The sequence below is a fragment of the Taudactylus pleione genome, unplaced genomic scaffold (assembly GCF_031769625.1).
Source record: "Taudactylus pleione unplaced genomic scaffold, aTauple2 ptg000100l, whole genome shotgun sequence".
Classification (NCBI taxonomy): Eukaryota; Metazoa; Chordata; class Amphibia; order Anura; family Myobatrachidae; genus Taudactylus; species Taudactylus pleione.
In genome coordinates, this window is record NW_028284502.1 from 13,938,057 (window position 1) to 13,956,580 (window position 18,524).

At 41.3% G+C, this 18,524-nt stretch overlaps 1 protein-coding gene across 1 annotated transcript in view; it reads right to left on the reverse strand.

Moving 5' to 3' along the window:
* Window positions 1–947: 947 nt before the first annotated feature.
* Window positions 948–18,524, reverse strand: part of LOC148526379 (solute carrier family 13 member 1-like) — a 75,069-nt gene continuing 57,492 nt past the window's right edge. The window contains exons 12-16 of the mRNA XM_088470439.1: window positions 18,398–18,498; window positions 13,113–13,240; window positions 6,674–6,835; window positions 4,720–4,857; window positions 948–3,444 (exon numbers count right to left, since the gene is read on the reverse strand). Coding sequence (XP_088326565.1) covers window positions 3,304–3,444; window positions 4,720–4,857; window positions 6,674–6,835; window positions 13,113–13,240; window positions 18,398–18,498 — 670 coding nt within the window. The 3' untranslated portion in view covers window positions 948–3,303. The remainder of the gene's footprint in view (window positions 3,445–4,719; window positions 4,858–6,673; window positions 6,836–13,112; window positions 13,241–18,397; window positions 18,499–18,524) is intronic.

An 18,524-nucleotide genomic window follows, 5' to 3' on the forward strand; every position in this document is an offset into this window, starting at 1 on the left:
CACGATGATAGATGTCTAAAAGACCAAATTTTCAAACGATGTTTGAACGATTAGCAAACGATTTTATCGCTATCGTTCAACTTTATCGTCTAGTGGATACCCCCCTTAAGATTAATAGGATACTTTTGTATCTTTCCTCACAGGTTTTTGGCAAACTGCCAATTCCCACTGGAGCCAGCCCTGGAACCTGTGTAGTTTAAGAGTGTCCCTATTTTTAGCAATTGTGTGACAGTGTGGCTCTGACGAAATTCAAACCTAGACAAAAACCTAATTCTGTTCAAACTACACCACCAAGCCAAATTTGGTGGAGCTAGGACCAAAGGACAAAGAGACGGGGACGAACAGACAGACACGCTTTCTCACTTATTATATAGATTGTGCTGCAGTGTTACATTGTGTCATAATTGCTCATTTATTATCACTGTTCACTTATGTTTCTATGCATACCAATAATTAATTTATATTTAGTTTATTGGCTTGCTCTATTGCTCGTTCGATGAGGTCTTCCTTCTCTCGGAACCCGTCCTCTATTAGTTCCGCCTGCTGACAGAAACCAGCTTCCTCAAAAAAGGTTCTGATGAATGTATTAAAAATGATCCAAACAATAATTTTATTATTCAGTCATTTACGGTGATGTCTATCGACTGCATGGGGAAGCATTGTAATCCACTGCTTTGGTGTATATTTCCCCCTTCTCATTAAAACTGTTCCAGGTCTAAAACCTCAATTTTCCGCAGTCCTATATTGTAGTTAAAAGTTAGATATCTGTCATTTAAATAATACATAAATCTGTTTAAAACTGAAGCATCACCCTTTCCCTTTTGTTTGATCTCTTCTTTAAGTACAATCTTTATTTTTGCGTTTGTGTGTGTGTGTGCGTGCGCGTGTGTGTGCAATCAACATAAACAAATGAGATGATGAAGACAGTTATTATTACAATCGTTGCATTTTATTCAAAATTATTGTTATTAAACACTTGGGTGTTTCAATTAGTCTCCCCCTTTAATAAGATACTTAATTTACAGTACAAAACCTCCCAAAACAGAACATGACCTTTGTGCAATTTATCTGTGATAATGCAGTTATTTTATCCTACTGTGCAAATAAAAAAAAGCATTGTCCAGCACATGCCAAAGGAACGTACAATGGTTGTGGGCATACATCTGCAGTTCACAGACCGCCATTAATGCCAGTTCAACAAGAGCATATAAAAAGCTTTAATATCAGGGTAACAGCTTCAAGTTTATCATGCTCCTGTCCTATAGAGGGATACGGTCATTCCCAGTAGTAATTATCTGAATGTCTTTAAACTACAGTCTTAACCTTTTCCCATTAAACAGAGATACCAGCTATCAGTGAGTCCTGCACTGTACAGCAGATCGGTACCCTAGGAAGGATGTCCAGTTATTAAGCAGGATCAAACATGTTCATTAGCACCAACATAAACAGAGCGGAGATTAAGGGCTGCGTCACACGGGCGACTTTAGCTTCGCGTTTCTGTGGCCGGCGCAAGCAGGAGAATCGCAGGAGCTTAAAAAGGAAGGGAGATATTCTCACTACTCACAAAGGTCAGCTTGAGAGGTGAGGACTCAGTAACAGGGTGACTGTCAGCAGTGTCATTTACTCAGTGCTTTATACGGCTATGTTTTCACCCAGCGATCTTCTGTTCCCAGCATTCTAACAGGGACCCAGGCTACAGCAGCACTAGCGCGGCAGCCGTTCACATAAATCCGCAATCTGTATGAAATCCTATTTGTGATAATACTGAGAGAAAAATCGTCTTTGTGACACAACCCTAAATTTAACCCTTTCACTAACAGAAGAACTTGACATACATTTGCGCCCCTCCCCGTCCTCTGGTACAATAAGTTCTCACTGGCTGAGAAAGGATGCCTAGGACATTATCCAATTTTTCATGAGCAGGTCACATAATGTACCAATAACTAGCATGAGCTGAAGTGGGCTTCACATAGGATGACTCGTGGGCAATACTGTATATCCGGCGTTTTAACCTTCGGATGAATGCACATATTTGAGTTGGCACAAATGAGGACTTTAAATCGATCCCTCGCCACTCTTAAAGCAAAATTTCTGGAGCATTTTCTCCAATAAACAGAATTTAAGGGGTCTATTTACTAAGCTTTGGAGAGGGATAAAGTGGAGAGATAAAGGGGTCTATGTACCAAGCCTTGGAAAGAGATAATGTGGACGGAGATAAAGTACCAACCAATCAGCTCCTGTCACTTTACTGTCTGTGTTTGAAAAATGAGTTAGCAGCTGATAGGTTGGTACTTTGGGGCAGATGTACTAAGCTCTAGAATCCGGTCCTGTCATTTTTCAAACACAGCCTTTTATCACTTTCTAGCGCAAATACATCTTCCCCAAAGGTCATGTCCATCTACTTTATCTGCCTCCAAGGCTTTAGTACATAGACGCCTAAATTTGTAATATCATGTAGGAAAATTAGTAGCCAAGTGAGTTCAATTCAGCAGCACTTGGTTAAGGAAATTCTCACAGCGTAGCACGTGTGTTACGGGAGATGGGGATTGGGAAGCTTTGTCCTAAATGAGGTTGAGTGGACGTCTTACTTGGGTGCATAAGACTCCATAATTACTATCACTGGTCACAAGTTAGAGCATAGAAGAAGTGGGTGGTATCAGATTGCCCATTGCATATGAACAGAAAGGCCAGAGGATATGAACGCAGTAAACAGTTATTCCCTTTTTTTAATAGACACCATCTCAAAATATTGCTATAAGTGAAGGTATTCTTTTAGTTTTTACTAGACATATTCCAATTACCATATCTCTAGGGCCGTATTGATATATTAAAAGCCTTTAACATTCTTGTCAAGTGATAAGAGTAATCAGGAATGGGAAGGGTCAATGATAATGAGGCACGGGATAAAATAACAGAAGGGGGTCAGTCAGGATCAAACAGACATGGCACCCTAACCTAATTCCTCAATGGTAACAATTGGACTTTGGGTACCATTAAGCTCTTGAACTCACCTGCAGCAGCAGCAGTGCATATGAAGCTGCACATGTTGTTTTATTTTAGTTTTTTTTAACCAATTTCAAACCTCTCTCTGAACTATGGTTCTGCGATATGCTTTCCTAAACCGTATAGCCAGCCTGTTTGCTCCACCTGTCCACTTCACATAAAGCCTGGTTAGTAAGAAGCTAGTGAGTAGCCGACCTTCCAGGTGACGTCATTTGGAGAACATAGGTTGGAAATGAAGGTGCCAAGGAGTCAATCTGAATTTGCCTTCTTCACATTAGAAGTCTAGATGAAAAAGTCTAATCATGGTGTTGCTGATGCGGATGAGTTGTGTGATGCCCAGACTGGGAATGTGTTCAGGTCAAACATGGGTATTCCCCAAGTATAAAGTCCGAACCATAACGTCATCATGCTGATTAGGTTTGTCCCAAGTCCTGCTTTCATCTGTGGGTGAAATTAAACAAGGTGTTAGACAAATGCCGGGACACACAGAATCAGCTAGGATTGCTTGAATTGCACAGGTGAGCCTAGGTGCCCACCAAATCACATGGGTTTGTGGAGTAGGGTGGTGTGGTTTGGGCAGGGGAAGACTTTTGCATAGGACGAGTGAAGAAACCTATGTAGGAGATAGGACTTTAAAGTGTTCAAAGAATGTGTACTGGTAGTAATATACTTTACCCACTAGGGGGAGACAACTACCAAGTTATACATGTTGCTGTTATAGTTTGTGCAATCAAAAGATCTGTAATTTAAATTACATCCACTGTGTTTGCAAGAAAATTTCACAAAAGTCTGTGGCCAATTGCTCGCATCCACAGAATGTATGTATGTTATGACTTGCCTCTCCCTTCCATCTGTGGATCCTGGCCTTTAAATCCACAGAGCACAGCATTCTATTTAGAACACTGTATAGATTGCAGCACCCTAAATAAAGTATATAGTATGCTATGCCACTGTACGTTGCATAGGCTCTATGCTCACTATATAGTATAAAGTCATCACTGGGGGCTCCCCTGAAGTTACATCCTCTTCCTCAGTTCAGCATTCTGTTAGTGGTCTTATTAAATGCTATCAGCTATGATCTAGCAGCTTGGACCCAGTTCAGCTGAACTCAATGAACTGGACTCAGCTTTGCATCTGCAGGATGTATATTTCTAGGTTAGAATTAGGTTTAATTATTTTTTTTTAAAAACAATTTGACTAGGTTTGACCAGAGACTTAAATGAAGTCCAGATCTGCTAGAATAGCAGAGGTTGCTATGAATACACTACATGCTATATTTCCATCTCATTACTGCAGCTGCTGATAAAGGCTGTACGCAGCGGAGGCATTTAGGGGCATATTCAAGGTGAGGTTTCACCCCCGGAGCTATTCAATTATACAGGCTTTTCCCCGCACGGTAAAACCTCTGATAACACGCGGTAACCCACCGATTATGCGTATAATGCAGAATCAAATGGGTTTCCCTGAGTGCACCTTCAGGTAATTAACGCGCGCCGTATCAGCTGCTGATTGAATTGGTCGGCTCCAACAATTAGCTAATTGGATGTAGATCAAAGAAGCAAAAAGTATTTTAAACACTACATAATATATTATGCAGAGATGTTGGGTTAAAAACCGGTTTCGACATATATACAAGCTCAAGGGTTTGACATTCTATAAATACGGAGATGAAATGTGCATTTGCAAAGTGCATTGTGCAATCTGCCATCTACTCACCATGTCTGGCACAGTCAGGTGACCGTAGGAAAACACGATAGCGTTTGGAGGATTGGCCACAGGCAAAAGGAAAGCGCAGGAAGCACTGATAGTAGCTGGGATGATGACCAGAAGTGGATTTACTCCAATGCCTTCAGCCTTTTTCCGCAAGAAGAAAACAAAACAAGAGCATGCTGTCACTATGGGACATTTCAGGTTACTTAAACAGATTTGGATGCAAGTCCATTAGTAGGGCGTAAAACTGTGCTTTCCATTCTGTGTATAGTATGTGTGATTAAATGTGGAAGAATTGCCCATTCGCAGAGGTGGATCAAAAGGTCTTTATGTCTTCTTAGGGCCTGATATTGCGATATTTATGCAGATTAAGCGATTTACCCTACAGAGGTTACCTGGATATGGTGGGTAGGCCCATAACCTTGGCCAAGATTATGCTAAAAACTTCTATTGATTGCAAAATTTTATTGTATTTATATATTATTAATAATTTGGAGTTGTGCACCTGAGATTTGTCTGTTTTTGTTCCCTCAGCACTCTACATATATCTTAAGACCCGTTTCTTCGGCCTCAGTCTCGGCCCAGCGCCTGTCTCCTAGCAACGATCGCTGACTCACTCAGGAGACATCATGCACTCAGCAACCAATCAGTACGTCATTTTCTGGCATGCACTGCACTGTGTACAAGCAGTTTCCAGTGGACACCAAAAAACTGCATCTGGTCTCCACCATGTCGCCATCATCTGCAGTTTTTGGAACCTGCTCTCTAGCCAGTAAAAAAGATACGCCTTCTAACAGACGGAAATGAGGCGCATTTTGCACAGAAGCAAAACCAAGCACCTTTTGAGATGTGTGAATCTCGGCACACGGGTACAAATACACTATTTTTGTGCGGATTGCTTTTTTACGGCAAAATGCAAAAAGGAGCCTATTCATGATTTATTATGAAAATACTCTTTATAAACACGAGAACATATGCATTTGGAATTATCTATCCTTGCTATGGACTGTATGTTTCTAAAAGAATAAGCTTGTACTCCAAGCTAATGCAGCCGATCCGACTGAATGGTGCGATTTGGCTGCTCTATCGTACCATGTATGGGAATGAGATATCAAACAGAGCGCGCACCCGTGGGGTCGTACATCGCACCCCCAGATCTTACTGCAGGTTCGGTCAATCGGGATGAGATGTGCGATCCCATGCAGCGCTATGCAGGTGGGGGAGCCAGAATATCAGGCGGCCCGGCCACCCGATCGCACCGTGTGTGGGGACCGCCCAATATGTCGGACCCCCCGTCGAGTCACACGGTGCATATAGCACAGTGTCTAGCCAGCTTTACTGTACTCAGACGTCAGACCAACCCCTTTCTTCTCCCCTTACGATTCTCCAGTCATAACAAATTGTAAGCTGCTCTGCCTTTGGGCAAATGCGAGCATGCACAAAGCAATTCCCCGCAGTTCAGCTACGCTAACTGGCTTACCAGTCACTCTGCATCAGCCCCACAGTGGGGATTTTTCCTGGATCAGTGCATAAAAATCCCACTTGTGTCAGTGCACTTTTTAGAGATGGGTAACGCATGAAGAGTCTTGGTATACAAACATGAGAGTGTTCTCTCTGCCTTCTGATCTAACAACCAGCATTGTCCTATGAGCAACGGATGAAATTCTGGATGAAGATGTGCAAATCGCTCCTTACATGCCCATAGGGGCCAACCATGATGCATCCTAGTAAAGATGCAGCCAAAGATCCAAGTCAGACCATTTCCATCTTAGATTTACTCATTAGCACACTGCTGGATAGATGTCACGTTTCACCAATACTGAACAGTGCACCAGGTCAGTAAAGAAGGTATGCTGTAGACTAAATACATTATATATTTTCAGGGTGTGCAGTCCAGGAATCTTTCCTATAGACTAAACACATTGCCATATTTGTGACGCTGCCAATAGTATGTCCTCACCAGGGAAGAAAGGATGGGCTGGAATATGGTGATGGTGGCCGGGTTGCTCGCCACCTCTGTAACAGATGTCACCATCAGACAGACGATCAGTACAATCACCCAGACCGGCAGACTGCTGAGAGGCTCCATCTTATGCCCAACCCATGATGAGAGCCCCGACACCTACAACAGGGATCAGACAAAGTGTGTTAATGGCACCAGTGTGCGACAGTGTGGACCATGGGCAGCAAATACCCCACAAGAGTATAATGGTGTAATTAAGAAAGATCAGCAAATCCCACTATCCCTTGTGACTCAGCATTTACAGTATAGTCATGGTGATCAGTTACCCAAAGGGAAATTAGAATGGAATGACAGTTGTCATTATTTCACACCAAAGGCTTAGGTCTATTTACTAAGCAGTGTTAAGAGACAGAGTGACAAGTGATAAGGTTCCAGCCAATCAGCTCCCAACTGTCATCTCACAGGCTGTGTTTGGGAGCTGATTGGCTGGCACCTTATCACAGACTTATCACTTTTCACTCTGTCTCCGAACACTGCTTAGTAACTAGACCCCTCAGTGTTATTTCTGTATACATCAGGTGACATTTATTCCCCAAATACCATTATTCTCTCACCAAACATTGCTGGTGGGAAATAATGGAATGAAGAACGGGAGATAAGGCTATGTCAGACAGTACACACTAATAACTTATAGTTGTCTGAGGGTGGAAAGCCCTATACAAGGACTAGTAACACACGTTACATTTTCTATTTACTGTAAACATCTTCTAATCATTGTAATTGTATAGAATGAGACAGCATAGAAACAGTTGGGATATCTTCACTACATACTCAGCATAGTAATTGTAATTACCTATAAATAATTGGGGAAAGAAATGTAGGTGATGACCAAGAAGTAAACCGGTCAAATTAACTAATCCTAGGGGGTTTATATACTAAGTGTCTGCTTCTAAGTGCCGCCACTTCCCGGCATCCTTAAGCCTGAAATTTAAAACGGCAATGCTTTTAATAGCAAAACATACAGTGTCTTGCTATTAAAAGCATTTTCCTTTTAAATTTTAGGGGTTAAACATGCCAGATGGTGGTGGGGGTTGGGTAAAAGATACCGGCGCTCGGGATCCCGACGGTCAAAATCCTAATACCTGCATCCTGACAGGGTTAGGATACTACCTACACCTGTCAGTATGCTATTCTAACTCTCCCCCTCTCCCTTCCCCTCCCTCCCCGCACCCTAAACCTAGCCCTCCCCCTTAGTGCCTAACCCTACCCCTAGTGCCTAACTCTAACCCTAGTCCTAACCCTGCTACTTACCTTCGGAATGCTGGTGGTCGAGATGCCGTATCCCAGTGGCAGCGATCACAAGCCGCTGCTTAGTAAATAAACCCCTAGCTTGGGGCAGAGAAGAATTACCATGGGCATCCACCAATGATCAAGCTCTCCAGGCAGGGAATAGTAAACACAAAACAAAACGGGGGTGTGGCCTGGAGTAGCTTGGTGTAGGCAGCATTTTACCAGCTCTCCCGCATATATCCTGATTATATCCTTGTCAGTTAACTATTCTGGCTTAATGGACGCTACCAGAGTGGGTTAATACTGCCTGCCTCCTTTGGTGCACCGTGACATATTCCTGCTGTGGCATCTTACAGGATATCTCCCCGGAGTTGAAGTTGGCCTCTGTCCATCCTGCATGTGGTCCGGTGCCTCTGTCCCTGCTCTTGGTCTCTGTGGCTGCTGATCAGGCTGATACTTACCTGCTGGTCTCTCCCTGTTTTCCGGCCCACATTCTGGCGCTCCGGGCCCTCAGCTGCCGGCTCTCTACACACACTGCCTCTTGCTGCTTGTTTGTGTTGTGCTGGATGTGGCTGCTGACAATTTTGGTCTTCTCCCTGGTCTGCCGTTGCGACTGTTTAGTCTCCACTGGAACGCTGCTCCTGGACCGGCTGCTTCCTTCCCAGCGGGCCTCTTTTTGTTAGCTGGGATATCATCCTCCTGTTGTTCATCGTTGGATTCTCCTCCTGGCCTTGGCATAAGGGCTTGCGGACATTTTTCATCTGTTGCACCTGGCGGTGAAGTTTACAAAGCGCTGGAGCTATCAGCCATTTTCAGCTCTCCTGTCTAAGTACGTCTCTTGGTGTAGAGCTCTGGTGGTGCGCTAGCCTCCGCCATCTTGTCGCTGAGTGTTTGCTTCTACAGCACACATCCTGTTTCTCCTGCTATACTGGAATTCCTGCTGTGTGACATTTCTTCCTAAATATGTCTCTCTCTTTGCAACAAATCCTTCAGGCTGTCAGTGCCTCTACTCAAAGGCTTCTTACAAAGCTTTTGACAACATACAGGCGGATACCCTTCCTTCATGTGTTACTCCTAAGAGGTGCTGTGATGTGGATGAACAAGTTACACGGCCAATTTCTGAAGTTGCAGCCATCACAGCTTCTAGGACTGACTTCATTCCAAATGTATTTTTTCCAATGGATGTGATTAAATCTGAGTTTAGTTGCTATCCTATTTCTGGGTGTTCCGATGTTGCTGTCCTGATGATTCGTCCTTTATTTGTATTAAGTGGGCCGAGATACCAGAATTTACCGTTTCAGTATGCCTCTTCTGTTCCCCTTCATATGTGCCGAGATGGGACTATCACTTCAATTTCACCTTTTCAAGGGATAGAGATGAGGCCAGACTAATAGTAACATGTTTTAAAATATTAGTATGTTTAGTTGCTGGAAATTTTATATATCCTATTGTTGAATGCTTCATTCGACTTTTCTCCTTTGCTATATGGTTATATTTAGATCTGTAATATATTGCTACTTTGATGGAATGTATTAAAATGTCAAATGTTGCGGGAGGGCTGGGGCTAGTCAGGCTTAGCTTAGGGCCATTAGTATATTGCCTTTGTCATTTATATAACTATTATCCTTTATTCGTATTTGGGGAGGGGAGGGGGGGGTTAGGTTGTTAGCGTAGTTAGCGGTGGGTTGGGTTTTAAGGGATCCAAGTATGGCTGGGTTGGGGACAGGTTATACAGGGTGGGGTATTATGGGGTGGTTTGGTTAGGGGAGGTGGTTTGTATTTAATTGCGATTCTATTTGATTTTCTGGCAGATATGGTGTTTTTATTTGTATATTTTAGTTTTTATATCCTGTTTTGTGGTGATCATTTTTTTGATGGGTATATAGTGTGCAGACATGTGACCAGTTCTCCATTAGATTTATGTTGTGCGGACCCAGATGGCGCCTTTGGGTGCGCACTAGGATACTGTATCAGTATTATTTTGGAATTGGTTGTATGTTTTCATACTGTATATACATATATGTTTTGATTTTAATGTCAATGTAATATCTATATTGGCTTCAAGTAATTTCTATGTCTGCCATGAACACTATGTTGTACTTTTTATTTATGTTTGGGTGTAATCTTAAAAATTTTCAATAAAAATTACTCAATTAAAAAAAAAACCCACAAAACAAAACAATGGATAAAGAAGTATACCGCAACTACCTAGCTGTCCTGTGTGAATAAAAAGAGGACCACCAAATCCTCCAGATTGAAATGGGTAGACAAAACAATAAACACACTATCAAGGCGGAACCGAAATGTGCCATCCAGTTCAAAGGATCAACCAAATCTCCAATTTGATGGGTTACATGCCGAAAATCCAAACATGTGAAGTGGTACAAAGAACACAACATAGCATAATACTGTATGTGAATATAAACACCCAAGGTGGTATGGAGGAATGGAATGTTGGGAATATACCAGGATGCAAAAAACAAGGAAAGCCACACATGGGATATAAAAGTCCCTGTAGGGATTATGCTTACTCTTTCACATCAGTATATCTCAGGTACTTTGAAACAGGTGCTGTACACAGCCTTCCTCTTGTAAGGTCCTGCTATCCCTAATTATTACAAAACAAAACGTGTTGGTAGAGTGGATATAGCGGCATTGTCCTACCGTGCATGTGTGTCTGAGATAACGATCATACTTTTAACCCAGGTTCCATCTCGGTCCGGAGAGATTCATCTGACATGCTAAATTGCATTTATGTTCCAGTAGGGAGCCAATCCCTCTAATTGTAATTGTATTTTATTGTTTCACGATTGCTGGCCTCCTGCAAGCCTATTGAAGCTATATAGCAATAATACTACACCATGTAGGCACATTTTTATTTTATGTGGATATCCAAAATTGAGAGGAAGGCTGTGTACCGATTGCTGACAGCACCTGTTGTAAAGAACCTGAGATATACGGATGTGAAAGCTTGCTGAGTGTAAGCTTTATACCTACAGTGACTTTCATGTACCACGTGTGGCTTTCCTTGTTTTTTGGATCCTGGAATATCATTCCATTTCTCCATACCACCTTGGGTGTTTATATTAACATACAGTATTATACTATGTTGTGGAGTTCTTTGTATCACTTTACATGCTTGGATCTTCGGCATGTGACCTATCAAAGTGGAGATTCGTCTGAAAGATCTTTTGAATTGGCTGGCATCTGTTAGGACATATTGTTAGCGCCTTCATAGTTATGATAAAAAAATATATATTCTGCGCTATGGATGTTATTTTGAAAGCAGCTCCTAATAAAATAATTTCAATATGTAACAAATAAAGAGCGCTTGTGAATAAACATGTATGAATGTAACGCAATACCTGTAAAAAAAAAAAAAAAAAAAAAAGGATTAGTAAAAGATGTTTAAAACCCTTTTTTAATTTTAGGAAAGTCCATAATTGACATCAGGGTTCCGATAACATGCCTTGCAGTGCGGTGTGATACTGGAGTCAGACGTGAAAAACTATGTCTCTCCCTATATCTGCCTACCTTTAACGGCTTCCGCTCCGTCCGGCTGGTTCCCTGCACGGGGTGATCGTCTTCTTCGTCCGTGTAAACGGCCCGATGCTGCAAAGGTGCAGTGTGATGACGTCACTATGTCTCTGCTGTGTGTCAGATGTGCGCTAAAACCAACGCGTTTCAGGCTCCTGGCCCTTTTTCAAGGATAGCGTTCCATCCTGTGTGCTCCATTTTATTGAAAGATTTAATTGATTCAATTAAAAACCTAATTCTATAATTAGGTATAATTAGGTATAATTTCCTTTTAGAAATAAATAAAAATTAAGGTATTGCGTTTTTGTGTTTTTATTATGAGAATGGTATTATATTATAAAAAGTGATGTAAAAATTAGAGAAATTTAAGCAATGTATAGAATTAATTGATTAATAGGTATTTAAAGGAAAGCATTTATCTCTATATCCATATTTAAACCTGCAGGTTGCAAGGTTTGCATCCAGAAAATCCATTTTGTTTCCTTTTTTCTCAATTCTTTTGAAATGTCACCTCCTCTCTGCCCTAACTGGAGAGGAGGTGACATTTCAAAAGAATTGAGAAAAAAGGAAACAAAATGGATTTTCTGGATGCAAACCTTGCAACCTGCAGGTTTAAATATGGATATAGAGATAAATGCTTTCCTTTAAATACCTATTAATCAATTAATTCTATACATTGCTTAAATTTCTCTAATTTTTACATCACTTTTTATAATATAATACCATTCTCATAATAAAAACACAAAAACGCAATACCTTAATTTTTATTTATTTCTAAAAGGAAATTATACCTAATTATACCTAATTATAGAATTAGGTTTTTAATTGAATCAATTAAATCTTTCAATAAAATGGAGCACACAGGATGGAACGCTATCCTTGAAAAAGGGCCAGGAGCCTGAAACGCGTTGGTTTTAGCGCACATCTGACACACAGCAGAGACATAGTGACGTCATCACACTGCACCTTTGCAGCATCGGGCCGTTTACACGGACGAAGAAGACGATCACCCCGTGCAGGGAACCAGCCGGACGGAGCGGAAGCCGTTAAAGGTAGGCAGATATAGGGAGAGACATAGTTTTTCACGTCTGACTCCAGTATCACACCGCACTGCAAGGCATGTTATCGGAACCCTGATGTCAATTATGGACTTTCCTAAAATTAAAAAAGGGTTTTAAACATCTTTTACTAATCCTTTTTTTTTTTTTTTTTTTTTACAGGTATTGCGTTACATTCATACATGTTTATTCACAAGCGCTCTTTATTTGTTACATAGCGCCTTCATAGTGTATTTACTTTTTTTTGTTACCTACATAGACAATGGTACATGTATGACATGTATGTTGGTAATACTTTATTTCATGATTGGAAAATTGACATTAATCATTTTAAGGGTAGATCATAACGGGTTATCCAAAATAAATATTAAAGGCTCAAATTCTTTGCTGCCCTGACAACCAAAAAAAATCATGGTTATATAAAAGGTAATAACTGCTGTACAGGTCACCAGAAATACTGTGTGATTTGTACAAGGGAAAGGCATGAATGTGGCTCCCATGGCTGATCCTGCTATGCACAGTCATGTGCCATCACCTGGAAGATTACTTACTTCACATCCCTTGGCCAGAGCAAAACCACCTCCAACCAAGATGACGATATGCCAAGGTATACACTCTTCAAACTCCTTCCAGGTGATCATTGGTGTGCTCTCCACCACCGGGGATACTCGTGACTTTCCTAAACCGGCACAATGATAAAGCAGCTACGATTAGCACTAGATAGTCTAGACAGCCATATTTAGGTAATACACAACTAGTTGCTCTGTATAGTGGCTGCCTGTATGGTCCACCACTCAACACATTAAAGAGATGGCCTGCGCATTCACCAAACATATATTCCATAACCATATATGCACAAATGCTTTCCTTAGTCCTTATTAGGAACTATATGCAATTAGTTGTGCACTTGGGCCAAGTGAATGGTCGTTATACCCACCAGCTCTGTATACTCTGCACTGTACCCTCTATATATCTCTCAGATATACACAGACCAGCTCTGTATACTCTGTACTGTATCCTGTATATGATCTCTCAGATATACACAGACCAGCTCTGTATACTCTGCACTGTAACCTCTATATATCTCTCAGATATACACACACCAACTCTGTATACTCTGCACTGTATCCTGTATATGATCTCTCAGATACAACCAGCTCTGTATACCCTTCACTGTACCTTCTACATAACTCTCAGATACACACACCAGCTCAGTATACTCTGCACCGTACCCTCTATTCTATCTCTCAGATATACACAGACCAGCTCTGTATACTCTGTACTGTATCCTGTATATGATCTCTCAGATATACACAGACCAGCTCTGTATACTCTGTACTGTACAGTCTATATATCTCTCAGATATACACAGACCAGCTCTGTATACCCTGCACTGTATCCTGTATATAATCTCTCAGATATACACACCAGCTCTGTATACTCTGCACTGTACCCTCTATATATCTCTCAGATATACACACACCAGCTCTGTATACCCTGCACTGTATCCTGTATATGATCTCAGATATACACAAACCAGCTCTGTATACCCTGCTCTGTATCCTGTATATAATCTCTCAGATATACACACACCAGCTCTGTATACTCTGCACTGTAACCTCTATATATCTCTCAGATACACACACACCAGCTCTGTATACTCTGCACTGCATCCTGTATATGATCTCTCAGATACAACCAGCTCTGTATACCCTTCACTGTACCTTCTACATAACTCTAAAATACACACACCAGCTCTGTATACTCTGCACCGTACCCTCTATTCTATCTCTCAGATATACACACACCAGCTCTGTATACCCTGCACTGTAGCCTGTATATGATCTCTCAGATATACACAGACCAGCTCTATATACCCTGCACTGTATCCTGTATATGATCTCTCAGATATACACAGACCAGCTCTGTATACTCTGCACTGTAACCTCTATATATCTCTCAGATATACACACACCAACTCTGTATACTCTGCACTGTATCCTGTATATGATCTCTCAGATACAACCAGCTCTGTATACCCTTCACTGTACCTTCTACATAACTCTCAGATACACACACCAGCTCAGTATACTCTGCACCGTACCCTCTATTCTATCTCTCAGATATACACAGACCAGCTCTGTATACTCTGTACTGTATCCTGTATATGATCTCTCAGATATACACAGACCAGCTCTGTATACTCTGTACTGTACAGTCTATATATCTCTCAGATATACACAGACCAGCTCTGTATACCCTGCACTGTATCCTGTATATAATCTCTCAGATATACACACCAGCTCTGTATACTCTGCACTGTACCCTCTATATATCTCTCAGATATACACACACCAGCTCTGTATACCCTGCACTGTATCCTGTATATGATCTCAGATATACACAAACCAGCTCTGTATACCCTGCTCTGTATCCTGTATATAATCTCTCAGATATACACACACCAGCTCTGTATACTCTGCACTGTAACCTCTATATATCTCTCAGATATACACACACCAACTCTGTATACTCTGCACTGCATCCTGTATATGATCTCTCAGATACAACCAGCTCTGTATACCCTTCACTGTACCTTCTACATAACTCTAAAATACACACACCAGCTCTGTATACTCTGCACCGTACCCTCTATTCTATCTCTCAGATATACACACACCAGCTCTGTATACCCTGCACTGTAGCCTGTATATGATCTCTCAGATATACACAGACCAGCTCTATATACCCTGCACTGTATCCTGTATATGATCTCTCAGATTATACACACACCAGCTCAGAATACCCTTCACTGTATCATGTATATGATCTCTCAGATATACACACACACCAGCTCTCTATACCCTTCACTGTATCATGTATATGATCTCTCAGATATACACACACCAGCTCTGTATACTCTGTACTGTATTCTGTATATGATCTCTCAGATACACACACACACCAGCTCTGTATACTCTGCACTGTATCCTGTATATGATCTCTCAGATATACACACGCCAGCTCTGTATACTCTGCACTGTATCCTGTATATGATCTCTCAGATATACACACGCCAGCTCTGTATACTCTGCACTGTATCCTGTGTATGATCTCAGATATACACAAACCAGCTCTGTATACTCTGCACTGTATCCTGTATATGATCTCTCAGATACCACCAGCTCTGTATACCCTTCACTGTACCTTCTATATATCTCTCTGATATACACACACCAACTCTGTATACCCTGCACTGTATCCTGTATATGATCTGTCAGATATACACACACCAGCTCTGTATACTCTGTACTGTATTCTGTATATGATCTCTCAGATATACACAGACCAGCTCTGTATACTCTGTACTGTATCCTGTATATGATCTCTCAGATATACACAGACCATCTCTGTATACTCTGCACTGTATCCTGTATATAGATATACACACACCAGCTCTGTATGCTCTGCACTGTATCCTGTGTATGATCTCAGATATACACACACCAGCTCTGTATGCTCTGCACTGTATCCTGTGTATGATCTCAGATATACACAAACCAGCTCTGTATACCCTGCACTGTATCCTGTATATGATCTTTCAGATATACACACACCAGCTCTGTATACCCTGCACTGTATCCTGTATATGATCTCTCAGATATACACACACCAGCTCTGTATACTCTGCACTGTAACCTCTATATATCTCTCAGATATACACACACCAACTCTGTATACTCTGCACTGTATCCTGTATATGATCTCTCAGATACAACCAGCTCTGTATACTTTTCACTGTACCTTCTACATAACTCTCAGATACACACACCAGCTCTGTATACTCTGGACAGTACCCTCTATTCTAGCTCTCAGATATACACACACCAGCTCTGTATACCCTGCACTGTATCCTGTATATGATCTCTCAGATATACACACACCAGCACTATATACCCTGCACTGTATCCTGTATATGATCTCTCAGATATACACAGACCAGCTCTATATACCCTGCACTGTATCCTGTATATGATCTCTCACATATACACACACCAGCTCAGAATACCCTTCACTGTATCATGTATATGATCTCTCAGATATACACACACCAGCTCTCTATACCCTTCACTGTATCATGTATATGATCTCTCAGATATACACACACCAGCTCTCTATACCCTGCACTGTAGCCTGTATATGATCTCTCAGATACACACACACACACACACACACCAGCTCTGTATACTCTTCACTGTATCCTGTATATGATCTCTCAGATACACACACACGGCAGCTCTGTATACCCTTCACTGTATTCAGTATATGATCTCTCAGATATACACACACCAGCTCTCTATACCCTGCACTGTAGCCTGTATATGATCTCTCAGATACACACACACCAGCTCTGTATACTCTGTACTGTATCCTGTGTATGATCTCAGGTATACACAAACCAGCTCTGTATACTCTGCACTGTATCCTGTATATGATCTCTCAGATATACACACACCAGCTCTGTATACTCTGCACTGTATCCTGTGTATGATCTCAGTTATACACAAACCAGCTCTGTATACTCTGCACTGTATCCTGTATATGATCTCTCAGATACAACCAGCTCTGTATACCCTTCACTGTACCTTCTATATATCTCTCAGATATACACACACCAACTCTGTATACCCTGCACTGTATCCTGTATATGATCTCTCAGATATACACACACCAGCTCTGTATACTCTGCACTGTATCCTGTGTATGATCTCAGATATACACAAACCAGCTCTGTATACCCTGCACTGTATCCTGTATATGATCTCTCAGATATACACACACCAGCTCTGTATACTCTGCACTGTATCCTGTGTATGATCGCAGATATACACAAACCAGCTCTGTATACTCTGCACTGTATCCTGTATATGATCTCTCAGATATACACACACCAGCTCTGTATACTCTGCACTGTATCCTGTATATGATCTCTCAGATATACACACACCAGCTCTGTATACTCTGCACTGTATCCTGTGTATGATCTCAGATATACACAAACCAGCTCTGTATACTCTGCACTGTATCCTGTATATGATCTCTCAGATACAACCAGCTCTGTATACCCTTCACTGTACCTTCTATATATCTCTCAGATATACACACACCAGCTCTGTATACTTTGTACTGTATTCTGTATATGATCTCTCAGATATACACAGACCAGCTCTGTATACTCTGTACTGTATCCTGTATATGATCTCTCAGATATACACACACCAGCTCTGTATACTCTGCACTGTATCCTGTGTATGATCTCAGATATACACAAACCAGCTCTGTATACCCTGCACTGTATCCTGTATATGATCTCCTGGACACACACACCAGCTCTGTATACCCTGCACTGTATCCTGTATATGATCTCTCAGATATACACAAACCAGCTCTGTATACCCTGAACTGTATCCTGTATATGATCTCTCATATATACACACACCAGCTCGGTATACCATGCACTGTATCCTGTATATGATCTCTCAGATATACACACACCAGCTCTGTATACCATGCACTGTATCCTGTATATTATCTCTCAGATATACACACCAGCTCGGTATACAGTGCACTGTATCCATATTATCTCTTGGACACAAATACCTACTCTGTCTGTAGTGTAATTTAACTAGTATATTATATTTCAGGCACAAACATCAATTGAAGTGAGCACACATATTTAATGTTTCTAAGTTTTTAGTCTATTAAAGGCATCCAGGAAAACTTTCCATATCTCCTCTAGTATTCACAGTGCCCAGTACACACACAAGTCACTTACCCTTGGATCTACAGCGCAGCCAGCTGGGCTTCCTTCCAGGTATAATAAATAATAAAAAGCCAAAGAGAATAGCTGATGTAGCATCAGATTTGTACCCTTTCCTGTTCATAGGAGAAAAAACAAAACA